This window comes from Gavialis gangeticus, unplaced genomic scaffold, assembly GCF_001723915.1.
Source record: "Gavialis gangeticus isolate Ggan-Ray unplaced genomic scaffold, GavGan_comp1, whole genome shotgun sequence".
NCBI lineage: Eukaryota > Metazoa > Chordata > Crocodylia > Gavialidae > Gavialis > Gavialis gangeticus.
The window spans coordinates 96,522,929-96,540,732 of record NW_017729024.1 but is presented as its reverse complement, the minus strand read 5'-3'; the positions used below and the strand labels follow the sequence as shown (position 1 = coordinate 96,540,732).

At 39.7% G+C, this 17,804-nt stretch overlaps 1 protein-coding gene across 2 annotated transcripts in view; it reads left to right on the top strand.

Moving 5' to 3' along the window:
• PSAT1 (phosphoserine aminotransferase 1) overlaps window positions 1-17,804 on the top strand; it is a 30,016-nt gene that overhangs the window by 8,956 nt on the left and 3,256 nt on the right. For both annotated transcript variants that reach the window (XM_019517421.1, XM_019517420.1), the window contains exons 2-7: window positions 1,300-1,360; window positions 2,673-2,742; window positions 6,481-6,686; window positions 7,394-7,566; window positions 9,297-9,466; window positions 13,566-13,694. In XM_019517421.1, the coding sequence (XP_019372966.1) occupies window positions 1,300-1,360; window positions 2,673-2,742; window positions 6,481-6,686; window positions 7,394-7,566; window positions 9,297-9,466; window positions 13,566-13,694 (809 nt within the window). The remainder of the gene's footprint in view (window positions 1-1,299; window positions 1,361-2,672; window positions 2,743-6,480; window positions 6,687-7,393; window positions 7,567-9,296; window positions 9,467-13,565; window positions 13,695-17,804) is intronic.

The window sequence follows — 17,804 nt, the reverse complement described above, 5'->3', positions numbered from 1 at the left end:
GAGAATCAGAAATTGCCTGAATTAGGGTTCAGCCTGATGGCTGACGGTGGCAACCCTGATCAGAGTATGAACCACATAACAACACTCTACCCTCTATAAAAAATTGACGGTGACATTGCAGAGATGCATTCCTTTTCCTCAAGAGCATTAGACTGGTTAACTAACCTTAAACTGGACTTGAACTTTGGCTAGGGATGGACATTCAAAAAGCCTGAGTCTGAATTACTAGACCCCGGCCCCCTGCTAGCACTCTGAGGCAAGGTGGGTTTGCAGTGCATACATCTGTTGATGATACGGAGCTTTTCAAGCTCCCTCCCTGCTTCTTTATACTGTCTGCAGCAAACTGACAGGGGAGCAACCCAGCAGGGGACTGATAAGTGTTTATCACTTGATCAGGAAAACAGTAGCCTCTCTCCATTTTTCCAAACTCTTCATAAACAGCTTACTGGCTGACCTGTTGATTAGCTGCAAACAGCCCTAAGCCGTCACTGTTCTGTCTGCCTAGCCCAGTGAATTGGAGAGACTCGGACACAGAGGCATCTCCCAGCATTAGCTAGCATACCACATGCATATGGTCCGTGAGGCTGAGGTCTGTGCTATGGGAGGAGGGGATCCCTGCTTTTCCAGCAGGCAGTGGGGGGTGGGGGGAGAGGGTAAAAGGGAGAAGCCATGCAGACCCTGATGTACCTGCAAGTCTCTGCCAGAGCTGCAGCAGAGGGGAGGGACCAGCCCTGCTGTGGAGTAGAGAGCCCTGCCCAGCCCGGAGAGCATTCAGGGATGCTGGGGGACTCTGGTTTAGGTTAAACCAGGGAGGGGTCTGGGACAGACATTGCATAAACTGATTAGAGCCAAATCAGTTAAGTCTGATAGTGCATTCAACCAGGCTTACCTTAAACCGGTTTCAGCCATTTTCAATCTGACTTAAGCGCACTGAACATCTGTTCTGTTACAGGTTTAAACCAGTTTCTGATCACTTTTAAGCTGCTTTATGTGTAATGTCTATTCCTAGCCGTAATTGTTGATCCAAGTCAGCTATACAAAAGAAGAAGATTGCTTGGAAACTGAACTGAAGGGATATGGCTCGAGATTCAGAATATCCAACAACAGACACTTGATTTGACTGTTCAATCATATTACAAGCCCTCAGCCACTAGCTAAAATCATATTAGCATCTGAATTTTTTAGTACTTTTGCAATGGACTGAGACATGTCACATGACCATAGTATGCAGCGCAATATGGATTGTGCATAGTATATCACTGACGCTCAAAAATATGTTTTTTGGTTTTTGTCTTTTAGGTATTGCTAGAAGCACAGAAAGAATTGGTGGACTACAAAGGGCTTGGCATTAGTGTTCTTGGTAAGATGTATTTTTTGGTTCTGGAAGTTTTCTAGAATTTTGAGTTGTAGTTGGATTATTAAAAAAAGGCATAATAAAGATTGAACTGTCATTTCAATCAGTGATTGAATGTGTGCTTTGAAATATCTAAGTTCTTTAGTCCCTTAAACATTGCAGTCCTCACTTTGCAAGACTTATGACAGAAGGCTATAGAGTGCCCTAGGCAGATACTTCATTCTTCTTGCCTTGAGGTCTGTAGTCTGTGCTTTAGGGCTTCTGGATCTTTGGGATAACTCTTTGTTTATTATCTGGCATTGGGGAAAAATCTCTTTGAAAAGTCCCTATATTATGTGTCTGTTTGAAAAAGCTTTCAGAGTTGTCCAAAACACATTTTGCATCTCGATTAGGAAGGGAGTGTACTCAGAAAAGTGCCTTTTGTGTTTTATGCATGTGCATTTAATTTTTTAGTCACAGTTCTGCAAAAATGTAGATGTATTTTTAATTTTGAGAATCTTAGTTGTCCCATAAGACTACTCACCTTCCTAAAGTTAAATGTGTACACAAGTCTCTGAAGGATCAGTCCCTTATTTTATACTAAATGTTACATTATTATATATCTTATATTGTTGTTTATTTTTGTATACAGTTGAGTTGTGTAATTGTATATTATCACACAACTTACAATAATTTGGGGGATATTAAAAAATTGGGGTGAGAATCTTCATTGTGGGGACTAGCAATATGTGTACTCCATCCATCTCTTTCTAATGATCCTTAGTTTTTAATGAGAACTATGAAACAAGAAACCCCTTTAAAAACTACTTTGATTAGAGTAGCCATGTGCTGGGAAAGAAGAATGATAGAGGCATACCTGGAGTGTTAATAAAAACATAATTAAGAAGTAATAAACATTATCTTGTGGTCGGAGCAGTGGGCTGAGAGTCTGGAGATCAGGATTCCAACCACTTTTGCACAACAACCTTTTTAACATTGCTCATTATTCTGTAGTGGGGCACAATGCCTTGATCTATTGAAGCCCTTAAGCACATGTTTCAGCACACTGGTGTCTGATGCAAAGTCCACCACTTCAGTAGATTTCCACTGAATTCAGTGGACTTTGGAGTTGAGCCTCATTGAACAGGGATGGACATAGGCATGTTCCTAAGTGTTTTGCTATATTGGGAGTTCTGTGGGTGCAAAGCATCATTATAAAAGTCATGTGGCTTGCATTTGGCATAACTGGCTAATGGAGAGCTTTTCCTTTTACACAAAGTCGAGTTAATATATTTAGTCATAGTTCACATTCTTTCTGACTTTTTTGTTTTGCCCACAGAAATGAGCCATCGGACATCTGATTTCACAAAAATTATAAATACGGCTGAAAATATCTTGCGTGAGCTGCTGTAAGTTCTTTGGGTTTTTTTAATAAATGTGTTTCTCCTTTGGTTTTGATGTATGTGTGTATGACAAAAATGTTTTCACTAGGTTTAGGAACTTTGCCTGGGGCTTTTCATAAGAACATTTCAAAATGGCTCCAGTTTTAGCAGTGACATAAAGTTCAGTGACTAGTATTCTTGGAGAAACAGTGCAAGCACAGTTCATGATTTGTTCACTGTAGAGTTATCTGTAATCCCTTGATTAAAGGATGAGTTCTACCACAGCTCATTAATAGGTCTTGAGATGACTTGGAGTCCAGTCCTTGAGCCACAGATCCATCTGCAGAAGTTGCAGGTCTTTCCTCAGGGGAGAGTAGGCTGCAGGCTGGGATTCCTCTCCTTTTCCTTCCTCCACTTTTTTTTTTCTTTACTTCGAGGGCAAGATGCTTATCTTGAAATGGGCTGCTGCTTGGTTGAGGCTGCAGTGTCATTGGAATCAGCCAGCTCCTTCCAACTCTTGATGTCTGCATCTATTATCTTGAGATATGATTTCAATGTGTCTTTGTAGAATTTCCTCTGGCCACTGTGAGATCTTATGCCACAACTAAACTGGGAGTCGAGTCGAGCATCCACACAATGTCTGGTCCAGCAAAGTTGGCGCTTGAGGATCACAGACTCACTGTTAACGTTGGTTTTGGCAATGGTGCTGGCATTTGTGTGATGATCTTCCCATTTGATGTGAAGGATTTTCTGGAAGCATCATTGGTGATATCATCTCAAGAGCCTGGAAAGGTGATGCTATCTGTTTCATATCCATAGAGGAGAGTGGGGATAATGACTGCTTTGTAGACCTGGATTTTGGTGTTTTTTCAAAGATCATGATGAATAAAGACACGCTGAAGCAATTTCCTAAGGAGGCACTTGCACACCAGATCCTGTGCTGGAGCTCATCAATGTTCACACTCTTAGAGAAGTGGCCACTGAGGTAGGGAAGTGCTTGATTACCTCCAGGGCCTTTCCCTCAATGGTGGTCTGGAGAGAAGGGTCACATTTGTTGTCTGGAGCAGGTTGGTAGATTAATTAGTTTTCTCAATGTTGAGAGAGAGGCCCAAAGTTCGGTGGACTTCTCCAAAAAGATCCAGTGCAATCTGGAGCATTTTCTCAGTGTGCATGCAAGGTTCGTGTGGCATTTTGAAGGTTGTTTTGAGTAGTTTGGTCTTGGAACAAAGATTACCCAGATTGAAGAGCTCTCCATCCGTTTGGTACTCAATGTCAAGTGCAGAAGGAAGGTGGTCCTTAATCAGAATTAGGACAACTGTCAGAAAGCTGGAGAACAGAGTTGGGGCAATGTCACATCATTGCTTGACCCCAGTTCAGATGACAAATGGATCTGTCTTGATCTGCTACGTAGACCTGTCACAGTCATCTGGTTGTGGAGGAGCCTCAGGACCTTGATGTACTTTTCAGGACATCCAAATCTGGCCAGTGCTTTCTACAAGGCTTCATGACTGATAGAATCAAAGGCCTTAGTAAGGTCAATGAAGGCTATATACAGACCCTGATGTTCCCCAAAGTTTTTTTGGACCTGGCAGGAAACAGATTAAGTCAATTGCCCCATACAGTTGTCTGAAACCTCACTGAGATTCCAGCAGGACTTCCTCAGCAAAAGGTAGAAGACAGTTCAGGAGGATGTGGGCAAGGATTTTCCCTGCTGTGAAAAGGAGTGTAGTACCCAGATATTTCCCACACACATACTTGTTTCCTTTCTTGAAGATAGTCATGATGTTGGCATTCCTCAGGTCCCCAGGAATCTCTTCATTGGAATAAATTCATGGAGTCTCTGCCAGTTCCTTGCCACCAACTTCATAGATGTCAGCAGGTATGACATCTCATCCAGTAGCCTTGTTCTTGGTTTCCTTGATGATATGCCAGACTTCTAGGGTAGGAAGGTTGATGAGGGTCCTTTTTCAGGGTGTTGGGGGATGGGCTCAAAGGTGATATCCACCACAGTAGACTCAACTGTTCAGGAGTGCCTCAAAGTGCTCTTTCCAGCTTGGATAGAGTCATTGTCTTTGAGGAGTGTCAAGCTGTCCTGCAATTGTAGGTAAGTAGGACCACAGGAAGTTGGACTGTAGACAGCTTTTGTTGCCTGGAAATAGCTATACATGTCATGTTTGTCTGTGTAGAGCTGGATCTCCTTGGCTTTATCTTGCCATCTCTGATTTTTTTTTTATATCTCAGATCCTCCTTTGCTCTTTGGCTTTGAGGAATTGATATCCTTCATTTCCTGAGACGAGGTGTCATCTTGCCAAGTAGGATGAGTCCTTCTCTTCTGGTGGAGGGGGGCTTGGATCTCGGCATTGCTAGTCATGGTGTTTATGGGTGGTATAGTCAATGGATTCTGCACAGGCCATATGGACAGTGGCTTTAGACTCCTTCCAGAGGTTCCTCAATGTCACCTTCGTTTGTGGCCAGAGCAGAGAGCTCTTCATGGAGACACTATTAGAGATTCTTACAGATCTTCAGGTCTTGAAGAGATTTGGTGTTAAGAGTCAAAAGCAATGCAACTGATTGTTTTTGGTGTTTTGGAGCAAGCTGGATGTTCCTAATGCATCTGACAAGATGATGATCTGTCCAGCGTCATTGGTTCCTCTGCATTTAGAGGTTTGCTGGGATAAAATTTGTGTGCATCTCCTGAAGACAGTCGAGAAGTTTTGGCCTACTTATAACGTTGTATATTGTTCTGAACATTACAATAAATTCATTTGCATAGTGTATGGGGGTTATTGTGCATTTTTTATATCAATCAGTAAACAAAATACTTTTTTCTAAGGTCCTGGCTTTACAAATTGTGCATATAAATACCTATGCATTGGAAAAGTAACTTGAAATTTTCGTGAAGAACTTCACTATTAGTAGTTAAGCATTAGAACAAGCTACCTAGAGAGGTTGTGAAATCTCCATCCTTGGATGTTTTCAAGAGCAGGTTAGATAGATGCTTGACTGGGATGTTTCAGTCAGGGATGATCCTACCTTGAGCCAGGGGGGCTAGACCAGATGACCTCTTGAGGTTCCTTACAGTTTTGCTTTTCAAAGATCTAACGATCTCATGAACAAACACTCTGTACCCAGTTGGTTACTTGTGTATGCAGAAATCTGGTTTGTCTTTGGTAAACTGCATAGACAAACTAGACACACTTGCAAGTTTCTAAAACTCTTGCCTCTTCCAGTTTAACTTCTTCTAATGCTTTTAACAGTGTTGAGCCAAAAATAGATTTACTTCAACAATAGTTACATATAGCTTTTCTTTTTACAAACAGTTTGTTCTTCACATCAAAATTATAGCCTGAGAAATGAAGAAATATTTCCTGTTAGGCTAACAATAAACTAGTCTTTCATGAATACTGATTTTATTATCGCTTGTCTACATTAGGTTGTTTATTGCTTGTAACTTGCAATAGATTTGGTACTCATACATTACGTATTTTATTATTAGTGTGACAGAAAATCGTGCTGGTTTTGCACACTATCTTACATTTGGTATTGACAAATATGTAATATAGCTCCTGATGACAAAGTAAGGCCAGTATTGAGATAAATTAGTTGTTTTTGGTTTATCTTTGTCTGGAATGTCTCTTTCTAAAACTGAAACATATTTCTCCTAAGACTTTTTTTGCCTTTAGAGTTTGGTAACAAGGAGAGTCTCCTAAGTCCAGTATGTACTTTTGTGTGGAGTAGAACATTCTATTTCTTTCTTTTACACAGAAATATACCAGGAAACTACAAAGTCATTTTCCTCCAAGGGGGTGGATCTGGTCAGTTCAGTGCTGTTCCACTTAACCTTATTGGACTAAAGGAAGGAAGATGTGCAGATTATGTGGTTACTGGAGCTTGGTCAGCAAAAGCAGCTAAGGAGGCAGAGAAGTATGCCAAAGTGAATATTGTTCACCCTAAACTTGGCAGTTACACAAGTAAGTTTGATGATTACTGTAATGTGACTGAAAGTTTAGCCCATTGTTACTTCTAACAAGAATTTCAAGTCATTCTAGCAGAACAATTATGTCACTTTTGAGTCATTCCAGAAACACTGTGTTAAAACTGCTGTCAAGCTACCAAATTCTACCCAGTCAAACACATGGCTTCCCATCATTTTAAAATTGCTGATAAGATCCATTAGGCTGTCTAACTGGAGACGGGATGGAAGAGAAGTGGCTGCTGCTATTGCTGCTGTAGGTGTGTTAGGCATGCTTAGAGCATGCATGGGTGGGGGCCCGTTTGTAGATCTCAGTGGGGCATAAGATGGAAGCCAAGCTGTTCAGTACCGACAAAATTGAGTTGCTTCTGAACATGCCAAGAAGCAGAATTTTAAGTGCTTGAAGAACTTTATTGTTGAAAACATAGGTCCTTAAGCTGTTAGGCCAGAGCTTTGATGTTTTTCCCATGTTCTTAGGTGGCTCAAGTCCTGCATTAGACTCTTAAAGTCATTTTGTGGATCTAGGCTGTAGCTGAAAGATGGCTTTGTCTTGTTGCTAGTTGAAGAATTGCTTCCCAGTGTAATAAAACAGCCTTAAGGACTTCAAAGTTTAATGCAAAAGTAAAACTGCATACCAGTAAGATTAGTGTGCTGATTCCACTTGTCTGTGATAACCTTTGTTTATCCTTTCTTTATTTATCTCAGAAATTCCTGACCCAAGCACTTGGAATCTTAACCCAGATGCCTCTTACATCTATTACTGTGCTAATGAGACTGTCCATGGTGTAGAGTTTGACTTTGTACCTGATGTCAAAGGGGCAGTTTTGGTTTGTGATATGTCATCAAACTTCCTGTCCAGGCCTGTGGATGTTTCTAAGGTAGAGTATCAAACATGCTGAAGCATAATTACAGTACAGCAGCTTCAATCTTGAATGCCTAGAATTATGCACCTGAATTAATAGCCAGATTGTCAGGTATGCTGAGCACTCTCCATTTCCACTGAAGCCACCAGGAGTTGTTCATGCTGACGCATCCAGAAATCCAAGCTGCTTTTATTTAGGCACCTAAACATGGATTGAGACGCTTACATTTAATAACTCCATAGTGTGCCATCTTCTCTAATGAGAATTAGACACATGTGAAATTTCCTAGTATTTGTTTCAGAATGAACTGTCCATTGTACCTATAACACACTAAAGACAGTCTCAGCATCAGAACTTGTATACGCTTACAGTAATTTTGAGAGTGTCTGTCTGTATCTTTTCGGTGGGTTGTTTAACTAAAACTGTACCTGGATCTGGTGTATTTTCTTAACCATATTTAGGTTTTATATAGTTTTTCCTTCAAATGGTTAAAGGAAGAGACTAGGTGTCAGGATGCTTGGGGCATTTATACATGTGCTCTGGGAGTAGAGTTGGGGGGGAATACAGTAATTACTATGCTCCAGTAGACTTGATTAATTTTTATGTCATTACAGTGCATTGGAGCAGCCTTGCTGCTCGTGTATAAGTGCCCCTGGATTCTGCTCTTGGCTCTGCCATGGGCAAGCTTTATGACTGTGATCAAGTCATTTAAAATTTTTATTCCTCAGTTTCCCTGTCTGTAAAATAGGGATAAAATAGAAATGTATAAGCATCTTTTAAAGTACTTTAAAATATTTAATTCATTTACTTATTGAATGAATACAGTTTATCAAATAACAGATTTAACATATAAAGATGCACCCATTCCCCTAAAATAAACAGCTGTAAGTACTTTCAGATCTTTGCAAGAGAGGCACTTAGAAGTATGAAGTGCTGCTGACTCATGAACTTTTTTTTTCTTTTTATATGTAGTAAAACCAAAACATATGACCTTCTTTAGGGAACTGTAGGGAAAGGAAAGATATTTTATTTTCTACTTGGACTTTATAGATTTGCCTTTCTTTAGCTTCCTTTTATTCAGATAGAGCAGTGATTCTCAGGTAGGGTGTGACAAGTTCATTTTAAGGGTGCTGCTCTGTATTAGCATTCTTAGGTGTACATACACCTACACATGATTGAAAAGATAAACCCAGGGATTTCTAATAAGAATCCATAGTGTCAAAAATATCCTGTTGTAGTCTTTCTTAGTTATTTACCACAGAATAATTGCTCCATAGTCAAAAACAAAGTGAAAGACAGGAGAGTCTTGAGTCTAACAAGGGATGCCTTGAGTCTAACAGGGTTGAGAGCCAGAGAGCTAGAGATTACATGGTGCCACTTGAATGGTTTGAAAATGCCTATAAGTAAATTTGCTTTGGATTGCAAACAGATGGGGATACATGAGACTAGTGTGTAGATAGCTATTGGATGGGGCCTTTGTAGATGAGGTATGATGGTTCTTGAGGTGGACTGCCTCATATGAAAGTGAATATTTTGCTAGTATAGATAAGCAGGCAGATACGAATCACCTGGAATTTGAAGTGTACCCTGAAATCAACATACAGTTTTCAATGATTCCCGTGCCTTTTAGATAACTTGGTTCACTTGTCTGTATTTTTTTATGGAAAAAGACAGATGGCATAACAATAATAATCTCAAGTAAGTCGCTGCCTCTAAGAATTCTTCTGGTCTTCTTCCTATTCAAGTTTGGTGTCATTTTTGCTGGTGCCCAGAAGAATGTTGGCTGTGCTGGAGTCACTGTGGTAATTGTACGAGAGGACTTGTTGGGATTTGCACTCAAAGAATGTCCCATAGTACTAGATTACAAAGTACAAGCTACAAATGGGTCATTATACAACACTCCTCCATGCTACAGGTAATTTTTCCTTCTAAAATGTAATATTTTTCATCTAGCAAACCACTAGGTTGGCATGCACTGCTATCAGAAAAAGGTTTCTGAAACAAACATTCATAGGCTGGAATCATGATAACTTTGAGAGAGTGGTTGTCACAGGACACAGTCCTATGACTGACTTAGGGTGCTTGGCATCTGGCAGGATCAAGTCTTAAGTTCTTTATCTGAAGTGTATACTTCAAGAGCTATAATTTATTATATGCACATCAGGGCCCAAGTTTCTGCTGGTTGAAAATGAATTGGTCCAGAGAATTTCACAGTACTACCAGAGAGAGTACTGACAGAATCTTTCCCTTTAATCAGTCGTGTGGACAAGTATAGAACCCTTTATTTGGTAGATGAAGCTACTGCCAAGTTACTCATAGGATGAACAACTACAGAGGGGCAGGGGACTCTGCAAAGTTCCTCTTATAGAGTTCCCTGCAACTTCCTTAAGGGCTAGGGTTTGCTCCACTTACCTTCCCACCTACCTAAGGAGCCATGGTCCTAAGACATTCTAGAGGCCAGAATTACCTACTAATAGACCTCCGGCCTCAATAGCATCCCCATGATATCCTTTCCCTTCCATCTATCTTCTGACCTGTGGAAAACCCTTAACAACCCAGCATTATTTTATTGTGCAGTGGATTCCTTGTAGGGCAGAGGGATTGAGGTATGGCTTACTTTACAATACTTTTTCTCTTTTCTAAACTGCCTTCTTTGCAGTTTAGACTTTGGCATGGTCCTGTGAAGGTAGTTGCTTCCTTGCATGCAAGGGAGGAGAAACATTACCTGTGTGTGAATGATCCATTCAGCACACACGGCCAGAGGTTTTTTAATATCTAAGTTAGAAACTCCCTTTCATTCTGCACACCCAAGTAGTGATGACAGAGACTTATTCTTTCAAATGGTTATTCCTAAAACTTTTTTTTTGTAGTTTCCCGATTTCCTGTAACAGCTTTTAAAATGAGATCATAGCTAAGTGTTTTAAGCGTGGCATCTTGGCGATTGTACTTATCCTCTCTATCAAGGCATTTCATACAGAATTTAAACAGATAGCCCCCTCTACAGTTAATCTGGCAACCAGAAAAACCTCTATTGTTTTGCTTTATAATAATCACCATCAATCAAGATTACAGTCAGAATAAACTTTGTAAATTTTGACTCGCTTTTTTGTGGCTGCTGACTCTAACATGCTGACAGTTGTGAAATCATGCTTTGCCAGCAGGAGATTCAGAAGACCTATGAGAGGCAGACGCTACAAGACCAATCCTGCTTCATCTGTGGCAAAATTACCTTGAATTTAGTGGAAGTTGGAACATTTCTTATGTAACACTTACATTAAAGTGGTGATTTTTTTTTTTTTTTTAGTAATATAGTACTCTAATTCAGAACTCATTTTTTAAAAAACAACTTATCCCCTTTACTTTAGAATTATGTTTGCTAGATAACTTTGGAAGGAGAGAACTTTACTTTTAAAGGTATGGTATTTCATTTTGGTTTTGAGAAGAGTTCCTATTCAAAGCAAAATTTAAGTCGATACAACTTTTATGCCTATTTCCACACAATTCAAGAAGGCCATTGTTAAGGCATGCTGTATGTGTTAGAAGGCACAGTAACTCCTGTATATGGAGTTACAATACAGTTCCTTAATTTAGTATACAAGCTCAGTGGAGCCAATTCATAATTTATGTGGAAACTGAAGCTTTGACTTTTCCATGCATTACATGTGAATATGCTACTAAAATGAAATAGGACTTTTTATATTAACTAGTTTCTGTTTTTTAAGGTCTGATTTACATCGCATGATCATTCACTGATTTCAGTCGGTGAGAACTGTGGGAGTGGGAGGGGTACTGTGGCCCAGACATTTACTGTCACTGCTTCTGGATACCTGTTGATGTAATCTGAGAAATAGGACAGAGGTAGCGGGGGTGACCTTGTCATTATCATGTATGTGTATCTGGACATTTGCACTCCTTGTGTACTTAAGGTATCACGCATGTGCAGAATGCTGTTTTTTTCCTCTGTTGATAAATCTTTTATTTCGTAATCGGATGTTTTCCTACTTGCCAAAGCACACATTCCATAACATGCTTGTATATGCCAAGTTTTAAATCCAAGCCATTCATGTCTTTTCAAATGCAAAAGTATTTCCATTTGAAAAAACAAAAGTCTGCCACATCTCAGAATTTGAACTACGGCGCTTCTGCATGTGAGGGTTAAAACAAAAGCTGACTTCTCAGTTGAAAAGCACTGAGAAATTCCATTTCCATGATGGGAATTATTTCTAATGCAGGTGTCTTTTGGCTATAACTATATTCCTGTCAATAGTATCAGTTGGGCAATGAGAAATGCAGTCATTTAAAATACATTGTAATGATCTGTTTTTTCCTTCTTCCCCACCAGTACTTGGCCAGCTTTTGCTACATGCCAATGACCTGCATCCAAGGATGCTTCAGAATCCAAAATTTAATACAGGACTCAATGTTGGCAGGAGGCAGATCTATTTGGCCTGGTTTTAAAATGCCTTCTCTGCTTTGTAAGGAGCTGGCAAAGCTTCTTTACTTTCCTTCAGCCTTCCCTCGCTTTGTTCTGGTTAGCTGGCAGATAGACAGGAAATATTAAATGAGTTTGCCTAAGCCACTTCAGCACAATATTGAATTCAATTAATGTGATGTTGATTGTTTTAACCTTTTGGCACCAAGAAGCCTGACTTTCTAATGTTTGGTTCTTGTGCTAAAATTATCAGTGAACTTGCTGGGCAAAATATCATATTCCTTTTATATTTAATGCTGCTTCAACACTATACTTTTGTCTAGAATATAACAAGGGTAAGGGATTTTTTTCTTCTTGACCAGATTATTTGGATTGCTTCTGATCCACTCTTCCAAACCTAACTCACAAGTAGTCCCGCAGGCTTGTGTTTCTTAGAGTTAAAAGTAACAAGAGGCCAGTGCAAAACTGTGCATTACCTAATTGGACCTTCAAAACAGGGTTTAATTTATGCAGAGATCTTGCATGGGAGAAGATTATACTGTGCTATTGTAAAGGTTGCAAGTTTTAGTCTTCAAAGCAAACGATAACCTCAGTTGTTCCACAGTATGTTTCTGAAGTGTTTAAAGATTTGAGTTTAGCATCCAAGGAGAAATTAAAGGTAGAAAAGTTAAAAATAAATAAATAAATAAATAAATCTCCTGTTAGACCCTCGTGAGAGAGATTTGTAGGGTAATGTTCTCTAAGCACTCCCTTGGAAACTGTAATAGAGGGATTAATAAAAGCAAACCTGTTGGAAATGAGCCATAAAAATGTGTGAACAGTTTATTATGTAAAGTGGTGTAGCCGTGGGAAATGCCTGAACTAGAACAAGCAGAGTTTTGTAGCAAAAGCACAAAGGCAGAAAGCTTTGAGGATTTTTACATTTACACTGAGTAACCGGCCTTGAAATAGTTGGTCTGTAGCCATCCAAAATGAACAGACTCTCAGGACTTGCATCTAATTAGTAGTACATGTAAAATAGTTATTATTTACCTATGTTTCTATGAAAGTTTTTTCAGGCAAAAATGTTGTCATGGACTTAGGCTTACTGTTTTTGAAAGCAAGGTTAGATTCCTGGCATAATGCTGACAGGGACACTCTAAGACTGTCTGCAGAGCTTTGCCAGTCCAGCTGCATAGGGTGTATAATAGCATTTTCTCTTCCAGCTTGGCCTCTCCTTGGCACTTCTGCGATCATTTCTACTGGCCTGTTAATTCTGCAGTCCTTAAGGACGCAAAGTGTCCAAGGAAGTTTGTGGGAGGCCTGTCTTGATGAGGACTGCAGGATCTGCTTCTGTGTGACTTGGTTATATTCAGCAAACTCTTGCGGTTTTAGAAGTTGTCTATTATTCCAGTTAGGCCCAGACATTTTACTTGCTTCAGAAGATCTCAGAACCTGGAATGCTGTACCAATTCAGCCACCTAAACTGTTACAGCAGTTGCTACCTAAACAATTACTTTTTGCCACTGTGTTAAAAAAAAATGTTTAAGTATGACTACTTTATTAATACTGTGACATCTTAACCTTTGTCTTTGCTTTACAGTATCTATATCATGGGCTTGGTCCTGGAATGGATAAAGAACAATGGTGGGGTTGCAGCTATGGATAAACTTAGTTTAATCAAATCTCAAATGATTTATGACATCATTGAGAAATCCAGTGGATTCTATGTGTAAGTTACTATGTAGATGTAAGTTACTATAACTCCTTTTCTTGGTTTTCAAGATTTGCTATATGGCACCCAGAGAAATAACTTCAAAAAATGGTGACAGTAACATGTTAAAGTTACTGCTCTATTTTTTTCCCAGATGTTAAAATCAGGTGCTGGGTTAATTAGGGCAAACTTCACATGCAACTGCTTTTGTTTAGCAGTTTCTTAAGCTGTTGCATTAGAATGGGAAGGTGGGTTTTTTGTTTGTTTGTTTGTTTGTTTGTTTTTAAATCATTGTCCCTACAGATTAATTATGAAAACCTATTCAAAGCTTTGATCTGAAATTTTTAAAATGCAGTACCTGGGGGAAAAAGTGGTCTAACAGCATGATCAGCTTTTTTTTTCTAAAAATTGGACAATATTTGAGCATGTCAGCCACACCAATTTTCTAATTGTTTAACAAGCTGCTACATACATTACCTCATAGTTTCTTCTTATATGGTCAAGAAATTCTGTTAAATTTTTCCTAGTCTTTCCATGCTGAGGCCAGTAGGTTAGATGCCTATGCTCACCCATAGAGTTGAATTCTACTACTGCTGTCACTGGCAAGAAACTCCTATGGAAATAGCTGAGAAAAGGATTAGGCTTAAAAGCATCTATAAAAATCATTAATAACTTTTCCTCAATAGCAGCTTTATTTTTGTCAAATATAGTACATGTGTACTTCGGGTGATTTAACACTATGGAAAGTATTGAGGAGTTAGTGTCTACTTTTTAGCCTCAGGGGCAAAAAAAATTGTTAATCTAATGTTGATATAAATCGGAGCAATTGTCTAATGGTTTAGTAAATCTATTGATGACTATTATCCAGACATTTTCCCTTGTCTCCAACATAAAATGTCTCCAACATTTCAGATCTAGTCAACTTTCCAAATAAGTAGGATGGGACAAAATTAGAGTTAATAGAAGTTGGTTGCAGTTTTAATACGTGGGATATAGTCTCTCAGTACTATCTCTTCCCCCCTGCCAGCTTAGCTACTTTATTGACAGACATAACCCTCTGCATTTAGCATGATAGTGACTTGAGGCTTTGATTCTGCTACACTGAAGTCATTGGGAGTTATTTTTCCTTTTGCTTCAGTGAGAGGATCAAGCCTTGAGAAGTATTTCATGACAAATAGAAAAACTTTGGCCCTGCCCGGGTGTAAGCAGGGGATGCCATATAGGACTGATGGTAAATAAGTTGCATCTGAAGGATGAAATCACAGCTTACACTAATACTGACATCTTTTCATTTTACCAATGTGTAAAGAAACCTTTTGTAGTTAAGGTTGCAGCATTTTTACCATGCCTCTGGCTAATGGTAAAGGCTTTTACCACCTGGGTAGTGGCATGCCTTGCTGGTCAAAGAATGTGACAAGCCTTTCAATGCATTGGAAAAGCTGCCAGAAAATGTTGCATTTCACTTGCATTTTAATTGTCAACTTCCATATGCTAGCAACATACATTGAATGGATGTTAAGGAATGTGGTGTCCATTCTTTTTCAGATAAAATATTAGTATCTAAAGGGCAAGGATTTTTGTGGATGGTGTCTTTTATTGGACCAACTGTTAGTTGGGAGGGACGTAGAGGAGCATTCTGGTACCACTTTACCTTTTCTCAGACCATATTTTCCTGGACCACTATGGCTATAACATACTTTCCTGGACCACTGTGGCTATAACATCACCTCAACACTACCAGTAACTTTGAAAATGTTTTAATTTTGAGATTTTTTTTGTTTGTTTTATAACAAATTAACACCTGACAATCTACAGAGTAGCCCAGTGTAGCAGGTTCAGGGTTAACTAGCTCACTCATAGTCCTTCAGTATCCTTTTACAGGCTCACCGCCTCTTGTTGCCTGTACTCTCCAGAGAAAACTCCCACCCAGCAGGCATCAATTAGCATGAGCATTGTTTATTCTAACCATATACGTATTCTCTGATGCGTTCACAATCTCTGGCCAGCGCCCAGGAGAAAGGCAGTCAAGGCAGGGTCCTCGGGCACTGCTGTGCTGACCCACCAGCTCTTCCCTCTTGGTTCTCCACTTCCAGATTCTCTGTTGTTTGGCTCTCAGGCTCTTGGCTCCCAGTAAGCTCTCAGCCCTTTGCTACTGGCTGCCTGCCTGCCTTGGCTCTCAGCTCTCAACTGTCTGCCTGTTCTAGGCTCCTCTCTCTAGAAACCTAACTTTCACACCCCTCTGGTTACTTCCCTTTCTGGGAAGTCTCTGGCTTCTTTCCCAGAAGCCCTCTTAATTTTCTGTGGGCCAGCTGATTATCTGGATCAGCTGGCCCAGTCCTCCTAGATAACCTGTAATCAGGTTTCACTTTCTGCAGTTGGGCTCTAGCCCTTATCAGCCTGCAGTCTGTCCCCAGGCTCAATAGCGGCCTTAGGGGAGGGCAAACCAGGTGACCGCTCAGGGCCCCACACTTTATAAAAATAAATATTAATTGCAATGAATATTTGTATTATCAATGTTGTAGTAAGATACTTTCGTTGTGGCTTCATGAATAGGGCAAAGTGAAATTGAAATCGAAAATGTCCAAGTTGCTTTTAGATCATCAAAATTAAGCCTCTAAGGGGCCCCAAATGACTGTCTTGCCCAGGGCCTAACAACCCTAAGGCCACCAACGCCAGGCCCTTTGAGCTGAAAGGCTGCTACATGCTACACCCACTAATAAAGGAAACTCTACAGCTTCATGCCTTCTTTCATAACCAGCAGGTGTTGGAGAAAGCTCTAACATTGACATTTCTTTTCCACAAATACCAAAAGTATTTTTGCTTAAAGGTACTATCTTGAACTATTCAGCTTTCAGTAAGGGAAGGATTGGAGCTGTGGTACTTCCACTCTGTTTTGAGCCTACATGTGGTTGTACAGCCCATGAAAGAGTTGTATCTTCTCCTCTTGAGGTATATTTGTAAAAGAATTAACTAATCTTGAGGGAGGACTGTAACTATTAATCAACGTTACCTTAATTTTAATGGGCATTTCCTTGTGCCTAGTTCTTAAACTTTAATAAGTAAATTGCCACTTACTTTTGATGACACTGTACTTCATCCATTCTTTATAACATCTACTCCCACAGTATTTAAGTACCTGGAATTTTCAAAGGGGGCTAAGGAAGTTGGTTCCCACTGGGTGCATCTGCATGTTCATTAGTGCACTTTAAGTAATACACATTAAATCTAGTACTTCCTGGCACCTATACATGTGCTGGACCTCTGTCTGAGGTATGCTAATAAGAAGCATTCGAACAGACTTAATCAAGTCTGCCAGAGCATGTTAACATGCTCTAGCAGCCTCTGTGTCTTGCGTATTCAGCATCCCTACACCTCAAAGTGGTGGTGGGGGGTGTGATTGAATGAAAGCTTGTTGAACTACTATTAGTTCAAGCAGTCCTGCCACTGCTTTGAAGTGTGTGACCCTGAATACACGTGACACTGTGGGCACTTGGACCCTCTATAAAGTGCCCCCTTCCCCCAACCCTAGAGCACATGCATAGATACCCTCCATTGTGAGGTACTAGAAAAATGTGCATCAGCGTATTTTAATGCACATTAGCTAAAGACCACATTTTTTGTGACACTTTATTGTGCATTAAAATGGGCTAATGTGCACTAGAGCAAATGTGTACATGCACCCACTGACTTTCAGTGGAAAATGAGAATAAGATTTTTCAAAAGCAGCCAAGTAACCTAGGGGCACTGAATGTAACTTAAGATGCTAAATGTCTAAATTTCTGTAGGTTTCAGGGTCCTTTTGAAAAAAAACAGAATAAAACAGTATCTGAATTTGTAAAAGTAAGTTAGGTTTTATTAAAGTTACATTACCAATCACATCTAACAATGAACATTTTTTTAGCCCAGATATACAGTTTGTTACTTTTTTTTATATCAGTTTAACCGGTTGATGTCAAATCTAGGATGAACTGCGGCCAACTATATCCAAGTAAAAAGTGTCATGCAGTGTAAAAAAGAGGAAGAAGCTTGACATAGCCAGGATTAATTATAATGTGCTGGCTAAAGTTGACTGAGCCTCAGCCTCTTTCCTAGTTTAGAAAATCGAAGATAGTAAAAAAACAAAACAAC